At 51.5% G+C, this 9,199-nt stretch overlaps 2 protein-coding genes across 2 annotated transcripts; one reads left to right on the top strand and one right to left on the bottom strand.

Moving 5' to 3' along the window:
* Positions 1-1,050: 1,050 nt before the first annotated feature.
* AO090038000137 (uncharacterized protein) lies at positions 1,051-4,818 on the top strand (the record flags this gene model as incomplete). The annotated part of the gene is made up of 1 exon (XM_001825057.3): positions 1,051-4,818. One exon carries the CDS (start codon positions 1,051-1,053, stop codon positions 4,816-4,818), a length of 3,768 nt encoding a protein of 1,255 aa, XP_001825109.3.
* A 2,104-nt stretch (positions 4,819-6,922) lies between these two features.
* Positions 6,923-8,121, bottom strand: AO090038000138 (IQ calmodulin-binding motif protein; the record flags this gene model as incomplete). Its single annotated transcript, XM_023238430.1, has 3 exons — positions 6,923-7,274; positions 7,324-7,478; positions 7,522-8,121. The coding sequence occupies 3 exons, from the start codon at positions 8,119-8,121 to the stop codon at positions 6,923-6,925; spliced, it is 1,107 nt and encodes a 368-aa protein (XP_023093006.1).
* Between the last annotated feature and the right edge of the window lie 1,078 nt (positions 8,122-9,199).

Here is a 9,199-nt window from a genome sequence, read left to right as displayed (position 1 = left end):
TCAAACTCAGAAGAGAAATTAGACGACGAGATGAATTATACAAGGAGGAACTCCAGAGAGTCAAAGAAGAATTTGGCGCTGCCCTCACAGAGTTTCGACATGAATTACTGGCGAATCGACCCCCGACACCGCAAGCCCACCCCGAGTCATGCGCTCAGAGCGGCCACGAGGAGATCCTTCGCGAAATCCAATCCTTACGCGTTGCAGTCAATCCTTCGGGATCCCCGTCCTATGCAGATGTTGCCCGTACTCCCCCCACCAGCCAACCGAGCAATATACGGACTCTCTCATCGTGGAACACGACACCGACTACCTTCACCGACACGCTATATTGCACGATAGACACCTCGAAGATGGCAGATACTGAAAGTGAGAGACCATCAGCAGGTCCAATTAGAACGGCAGTTGAGACCGAGATCCGGACAATGGAAAACTACACGAACTGGCGGTGCCGCGCTGTCACGGTGGACCCAAAAAACACCAACCGGATCAGAATTGCTTGCCGAGATGAGGCTGAACACCAGCTGGTTAAGAAGGTGGCGGAAACCAAGGTCGGTGCGGGAGCCCGAGTGCTCCGTGATGAACTTTACCCGATCAAAGTCGACAGCGTCAACAGAACGGCAGTGCTTGATGAAAATGGTGATATCCGAGTAGGAGCTGCGGCAGCCTTTGGTGAGGAGAACGAAACCACCGTCGCCAAGATTGCATGGCTGAGCAGAAAGGAGAATGCGAAGGCCTATGGGTCAATGGTCGTTTACCTGACCAAAGGTAGTGATGCACGGAGGCTCCTGGCCGACGGGTTCTTTCACGCTGGGGGAGAATCCGGCGTGACCAGCACCTTTGAACACCGACCACGACCGATACAATGCTACAACTGTCAAGAGATTGGACATAAGGCATTCCAATGTAAAAGTACTCAAAAGTGTGCGAGATGTGCTGCGGAGGGTCACCACCACAGTTGCTGCAACCAATCGGTTCCAAAGTGCATTCCATGCGGAGGCCCTCACGAATCGTATAGCAAGAACTGTCGGAAGCTCTATCCATCACATCATGAATAAGACTCTTCGAGTCATTCAACTGAACGTGAGAAAACAGGGTGCAGTGCACGAGAGCTTAATGAATGATGAAGAGACTCAGAACACGGTGGCGTTAGCGATCCAGGAACCCCAAGCGCGGAGGATTCAAGGCCGGCTCTTGACCACCCCGATGGGACACCATAAATGGACGAAGATGGTCCCCTCTACCTGGAGGGAAGGCAGATGGGCAGTACGAAGCATGCTCTGGATTAACAAAGAAGTCGAGGCGGAACAAGTACCGATAGAGTCCCCGGACCTCACGGCAGCGGTTATCAGGCTTCCCGAGCGACTGATATTCATGGCATCAGTTTACGTTGAAGGGGGCAATGCCTCAGCTTTGGATGACGCATGTAACCATCTACTCGACGCGATCACGAAAGTTCGGCGGGATACGGGTGTGGTGGTGGAGATTTTGATTATGGGAGACTTCAACCGGCATGACCAACTCTGGGGAGGAGACGACGTGTCTTTGGGAAGACAAGGTGAAGCGGATCCAATCATCGACCTCATGAATGAATGTGCTCTCAGCAGTCTCCTCAGACGAGGCACAAAGACATGGCATGGCGGAGGACACAGCGGGGACTGCGAGTCGACTATCGATCTGGTCCTGGCTTCGGAAAACCTGGCAGACTCCGTAATTAAGTGTGCTATATTAGGGACGGAGCACGGCTCGGACCACTGTGCTATTGAGACCGTATTCGATGCCCCCTGGTCGCTCCCAAAGCATCAGGGACGACTTCTGCTGAAAAACGCTCCATGGAAAGAGATCAATACCAGGATAGCAAACACTCTTGCCGCCACTCCGTCGGAGGGTACGGTACAGCAGAAAACCGACCGACTCATGTCGGCGGTCTCGGAAGCGGTGCATGCGCTAACACCAAAGTCAAAACCATCATCACACGCGAAGCGGTGGTGGACTGCTGATTTGACGCAGCTCCGTCAAATACACACATACTGGAGAAATCACGCCCGGTCCGAGCGACGAGCGGGGCGAAAAGTACCCTACCTAGAAACAATGGCCCAAGGCGCGGCGAAGCAATACCACGATGCCATCCGGCAACAAAAGAAAAAGCACTGGAATCAATTTCTTGCCGACAATGATAACATATGGAAAGCCGAGAGATACCTGAAGTCGGGAGAAGACGCAGCGTTCGGGAAGATCCCGCAGCTCCTCAGAGCGGATGGGACCACCACCACCGATCACAAGGAGCAGGCAGAAGAATTGCTGGCCAAATTCTTCCCGCCTCTGCCGGACAACATTGACGATGAAGGGACTCGACCACAAAGAGCGCCAGTCGAGATGCCTGCCATTACGATGGAGGAGATCGAACGACAGCTGATGGCGGCAAAGTCTTGGAAGGCACCGGGCGAAGACGGTATGCCAGCAATAGTCTGGAAGATGACTTGGCCCACGGTCAAGTACAGAGTCCTGGATCTCTTCCAGGCGTCGCTGGAAGGAGGCACGTTGCCAAGACAATGGAGACATGCGAAGATCATACCACTCAAAAAGCCGAACAAAGAGAACTACACCATTGCCAAATCATGGAGACCGATTTCGCTGCTCGCGACGCTGGGCAAGGTACTGGAATCCGTGGTGGCGGAAAGGATCTCACACGCGGTAGAGACTCACGGTTTGCTCCCGACCAGCCACTTCGGCGCCCGAAAGCAGCGGTCCGCGGAGCAAGCACTCGTACTCCTGCAGGAACAAATCTACGCGGCGTGGCGCGGCCGACGGGTCTTGAGTTTGATCAGCTTCGATGTCAAGGGAGCCTACAACGGAGTGTGCAAAGAACGGTTGCTTCAAAGGATGAAAGCGCGAGGCATACCGGAGGATCTGCTCCGGTGGGTGGAGGCGTTCTGCTCGGAACGAACGGCGACTATCCAAATCAATGGGCAATTGTCTGAGGTCCACAGCCTGCCACAGGCTGGACTGCCGCAGGGCTCGCCGCTATCCCCAATCCTGTTCCTCTTCTTCAACGCAGACCTCGTACAGCGACAAATCGACAGCCAGGGAGGTGCGATTGCTTTCGTGGATGATTTCACTGCATGGGTGACGGGGCCAACTGCACAGAGCAACCGGGAAGGTATTGAGGGAATCATTAAAGAAGCGCTCCACTGGGAAAGACGAAGTGGGGCAACTTTTGAAGCAGAGAAAACAGCCATCATACACTTCACCCCCAAGACTTCCAAATTGGACCGAGAACCCTTCACCATCAAGGGACAGGCTGTTGAACCCAAAGACCATGTCAAGATTCTGGGCGTCCTGATGGACACAAGTCTCAAATATAAGGAACACATCGCAAGGGCAGCGTCTAAGGGCCTTGAGGCAGTAATGGAGCTTCGACGACTGAGAGGTCTCTCCCCATCAACAGCGCGGCAGCTATTCACATCGACAGTGACCCCTGTAGTGGACTACGCCTCTAATGTCTGGATGCATGCATTCAAAAATAAGGCCACGGGACCGATCAACCGAGTCCAAAGGGTAGGAGCGCAAGCGATTGTCGGAACGTTTCTCACCGTTGCAACTAGTGTAGCGGAGGCGGAGGCTCACATTGCCACGGCGCAACACCGTTTTTGGAGACGGGCCGTGAAAATGTGGACGGACCTCCACACGCTCCCAGATACCAATCCTCTCCGCAGAAACACAGCTAGGATCAAGAAATTCAGAAGATTTCACCGCTCGCCGCTGTACCAAGTAGCGGACGCGCTGAAAAACATCGAGATGGAAACACTGGAGACTATTAACCCGTTTACATTAGCACCATGGGAGGCACGTATGCAGACCGATGGCGAAGCCATGCCGGACCCACAGGCTATACCGGGTGGATCAATACAGATCGCGATCAGCAGCTCGGCACGAAACGGGTTTGTAGGATTTGGGGTGGCGATCGAGAAACAGCCACCTCAATATCGAAAATTGAAACTGAAGACCTTCTCCGTAACATTGGGCGCAAGATCAGAGCAGAATCCGTTCTCCGCAGAGCTAGCGGCTATAGCACATACGTTGAACAGGCTGGTGGGACTGAAAGGCTTCAGGTTCAGGTTGCTCACAAGCAACAAAGCGACGGCCCTCACGATACAGAACCCTCGACAACAGTCAGGCCAGGAGTTCGTCTGCCAGATGTACAAGCTCATAAACAGACTGCGGAGAAAAGGAAACCATATCAAGATTCTTTGGGTCCCTGCCAGCGAAGACAACAAACTGCTGGGCCTGGCTAAAGAGCAGGCCAGGGCCGCGACCCACGAGGACGCTATCCCACAGGCACAGGTCTCCAGAATGAAATCAACAACGTTGAATCTCGCACGATCCCAAGCAGCCACTACGAAAGCCTTGCCAGAGGACGTAGGAAGACACATCAAACGAGTAGATGCGGCACTCCCAGGAAAACACACCCGACAGCTGTATGATGGGCTATCCTGGAAAGAAGCGACCGTGCTGGCTCAACTCCGGACCGGCATGGCAAGATTAAATGGGTATCTCTACCGGATCAATGTCGCGCAGACAGACCAGTGTGCATGCGGACAAGCAAGAGAAACCGTGGAGCATTTCCTCTTCCGATGTCGGAAGTGGACCACGCAACGGATCGCACTGCTACAATGTACTCGTACTCACCGGGGCAATCTCTCCCTCTGCCTGGGCGGGAAATCGCCTTCCAATGATCAGCAATGGGTGCCAAATTTGGAGGCAGTACGAGCCTCAATACGATTTGCCATGACCACGGGCCGACTCGACGCCGTCTAACCGCGTCGACCAAGACAATGACACTCTCCCCTAACTAACCTACACCATCCACCTTGTGCCACAGATGGTAGACGCGCTTCAACTGCCGAGGATAGGAGGTTGAACACTTGAAGAAGCGCCTTCAAGCCAGTCTATCAACAAAATTACTAACCCACAGGGATTCCTACGATATTGACAGCTGAGAGGACATATACTGAAAGGATCTATGTATGGGCTTCAAGGAGATACGGTAGATGTACATTAGAACCTGTGTTGATAGATCAGTGATAGTTGCCCTTTCGGCTGAGCCGCCGGGCGTTAATGAATTGTGTGTGTGTATAAGACAGTGCAAGATGTCGTAGGACAGAAGGATGAATGATATGGAATGGTTATATTAAGGAACCATATCATGAAAGGAGAATCATCATAGTGATATGAAAGTAGGAAAAATAATATGTCGATGGTAGGAGATGGAGGAGGATGATGGAGAGAGCAAGAAGAGCGCTTCGTGGGGGGATTGAGGTCGTATTTATAGGCAAAGAGGGACACCTGGTTTAGTGAATTCCTACAACCCCTCACCGAAGTCCACGTAGGTCTGTAGCTATGTCCCGCTGTGACAGGATAGACATACTCAAAGAAGACATAGAAGCGTCATCTGTATGCGCCACAAAGGGGGGCACTTCGGGTATCATTGGATCGACGCAAAGAGGCATCCCGCAGCTGACAGTATGTGCGGGATAGAAGTAGTGAATATAGCTTCATCCTTCTGGCATTGGACGGATTTTCCCGAGTTGTGGCAAACAGGCGGAAACAGAGCCAGGTGAATACAACATACAACAGGGAATCATTTGTTGCATTCTGACATGCCGTGTTGATATTCACCAAACCCCGTTCTAGCCATTCGAGTATGACATATCCGGTCGGCGCCTGAGGCTCAAGCATTCTTATTCGTGCCCGGGTAACTTCCCATACGTAGATGTTAGGTCTCGAAGCATGTCCAGACTGCCATTTAGTACGGATAAAGTTATTTCATTTTGTCGGCCTGTGTAGGGCCCTTAGCATTAAAAGCTATTATATACTCGAGTGCAACCATCGGCGCAAATTTCCAGACTTCAGGCCTATAAGTCCAGTAGACAATAGTGTCGTGCAACATCCCTACTAAATGAGTCGATGAGCATGTCGCGGCTAGGGTCCATACTTGCGATCCATTGAGTGCCTTCAGATGTATGTCAAGGTTCGAGTAGAGCTAATGCTACGGATCTTCGGGAGAATGGCCAATGGCGGTGATGACGATCAGTGCGCAATTCGCTGTAACGGAGATGTGGATGGAAGGGTTGCAGGATGAGTCCAGGGTAGCATAAGCGCTGGCTAACAGCATGCTGTCTGAGTATGAGAAAGCTCCTTGGTTAGTATGGACGTATAGAAACAGGAGTTGTAGCTCGCGTGAATTTCGTGGAAGGGACCGGTCGGTTTGATAACAGCAGGCGTTGCCTGTCCTACACCTACAAGAACTCGCTCGCAGATGACTGGAACTTGAACTATCTCTTGAATATAGACGTTTTCCGGGGTTAAAACTATATCAATACTAGGCCCTTAGTATTGTTGTTGGTATTGATATCAATAAGGACAATGTTAGACGGTGGCATACCATAGCGAACGTTCTGCTTCTCAACTGTTGGTCCAATTGTACCCCAGTGTTCCAGTCGCAAACCTTTGTGTGAGTATCCAAGCTGGACATAGTGCGGCCTTATTTTATAGAGTCTGTCCTTCGCCGTTATTCCAGACGACAGTGGTCGGACTTGGTGAGAGACGACCACATGGCCCACTTTGTATGGTAATACAGATCCCCTCAGAACAAGGTCCGGACAGAAGAACGTTTGCGCAAGATTTCGCCCACCAACGATCGTCGGTAATATCACGTAGGGAAAATACTGGCAGAGGGGTTTCGCAAGTCGTAAGAGGCTACACACGGTCGCGGGCTCCCAATGTTCGGAATTATTCGTACCTCTAACCAGAGGAGCTGCTCCAAACTACATATCCTTTGCCCCTAGGCCAATGAGTCCTATCTCAACTCCAAAGATACCGGTAGGGCTTCTCTCGTACAAAAGACACCTCGGGGAGGGTATCACTCCACTTCATTTGCAGGCTTTGTGCGCAGTGGGAGCTCAAGGTGGCCTTTCTCAATTTTGTTCCGTTTGTCACCCACCAGTGGTCTGGGCTTAAAATGATCGTCGTTTTGACGACGGGCAGGATCTTGATCCTTCTCCCCATTGTGATGGCCTTGCAAGAGTTTTTGCTTCACGTCGTCAACCTTCTCATGTAGCGCACGTACTTTGTGCTTGGTTCGGGTGTATCCCTCGATGCCCGCGAGGACCGCGTACGACTTGCTAATGGAGACGTGAGACATGTCGACCCCTCTGTCTTGGAGGGAGTGAATAAAAGCACGAAAGTTGGCTGCAGGAGGACGGTAATGGCCACTTTTGTATGGTCAGTAGTTTTCCTAGATTGGGGCCAGGGAGGAAATACCTCAATGGCGCCAAACTGCGAAGCTGTCCATTCCGGACCTTGATTAGACCTGCAGCGGAAATGCGAGCACCTCGAAGAAACGATGAGTGCTGAAATGCACCTGATTGCTTGATCCCGATATACAAGCGAAAGGAGGTATCGGCAACCTGAACACGCTAGTGTTAGGATGTAGTAAATGCAATTGATCGAGAAACTCACGAATATCCACATGTCTTCCTTCTTCAACGACTTGCCCCTTATACTGCTAAGGACCGTCGACGGACTGACATGCACAACCTTTTTCAACTTCTTGACTGCTTTATAATCTTCGTTCACGTACGTTTCTTTCGCTTCTCTGACGCACATGTCACTATCTGAGTCATAATCCGATGACGAAAGTGACGAGACAGACGATGAGGAACTGGTCAAGAATGAGTCCGGGTCACCCGCTTCCGTATTCCCTTGAAACTGCGGTGCATCCTCGTCGATATGTACAACCCCCTTCAAGCTGTCCTTGAACCGCCTGTTATCTGTCCATACGCGCTCGTTATTTTTCGCCCATCGGAATAGCCCAGCTTCGTCCACCCTCACCAGGTAATTCATCCGTTCTTCGCGTGAGAGGTATCGCACTTGCTGTCGCTCGAGTTTGTCACGCGGACACTGAGGGAGGTCAAGATCTTTCCCTTCGCCGTAGTCAAGCCAAAAGAAGAAGTTCTGGGCGGTAGTCGAGTTCTTCCAATACGAGTGATAAACGCGAAGGTTGCTGCCATGGCGGTGCTTCAAATCCACCAACTCGAGGAAGTACTGCAAGTCCATCATTTTCGCCGTTGTCCCCGGCGGCAAGTCGAGCTGGGCAGGCTGTGAGGCCAGGTTACCGCTGGACTGCCGCGTCGCATTCCGAGTGGGCGAAGCGGGTTCCTGGTCAAGGTCATCGTCACCACCTGCCCGTTTGGCGACACTGACAGCCCGCTGCCAATTACGCCGAGCATGGGCGGAACTATTATTCTCGACGGTAGCTTCCGGGGCCGATGGGCGATGGAGGAGGCGCCATTCCGCTTCTTTGACGGCCTGGAACGGATCACTATGAGATAACGAGCTTGTTGTGTAGCTGTCACGACCTACCTCTACCCAACGCGTGGTCGCCGATATTCCACAGCCTTGCAACTCTCGTCGCGTTCGATATCCGCGATATGTTCTCTATGAAGCGACCAGTTTAGGGCAAGAATCTCAAGACCGACAGGCTTTCCGTACCTGAATCACTCTCGCTGCCCACTGCTCCTTATCAGTGACGTCATTCCTCGGTGGCCGTTCCATTGGATCGGTCGCGCTGTCAAATTTGGTGGATTCAACTAATCTAGGAGAATGTGTATCTTTTGTCATTGTATAGGTAGTACAGTGAAATATAATATTTTCGGCAATATTGACTAGACATTTGTGGATACGAAAGAGGGAAGACGGAGGGGTGGAAGAAGAAAAAAGGAGATCGTCGCGTCGGGCAAAAGAACTCTGTTGGTGTTGTTGATCTGCGCTTGGCGTCTTCCCGTGACCTCAAGTGCGAACGATATAATTTAAAACCCCAGGGACAGAGAAATACAAGAAAAGTCTACCAAGTAATCAATATTTTCCTCCGTGATTCTCACCTTTGAAAGAATGGTACACCAAGCAGAGCAGTGTTCTTGTGAGAGCCAAGATATCATGTTCCTTCCTGAAAGTGGTATCATCCTCTCCGCCATTGGCTTACCTTGAATGTGGCATACTGTAACAAGAGTCCATCTTTCTCGAGTAGGCTGTTGGCCGTATTAGATAACATCCGCTGAGTCAATCACGTTGAACAGGACAATGTTGAAGAGAAAAAGAGAAGGAATACATGATAATGCTCAGTGTCCCTAGTGAGGCT

This window comes from Aspergillus oryzae, chromosome 6 (assembly GCF_000184455.2).
Source record: "Aspergillus oryzae RIB40 DNA, chromosome 6".
NCBI classification, from domain to species: Eukaryota; Fungi; Ascomycota; class Eurotiomycetes; order Eurotiales; family Aspergillaceae; genus Aspergillus; species Aspergillus oryzae.
The sequence above is the reverse complement of the archived record's forward strand: the minus strand, read 5'-3'. Positions and strand labels throughout refer to the sequence as shown.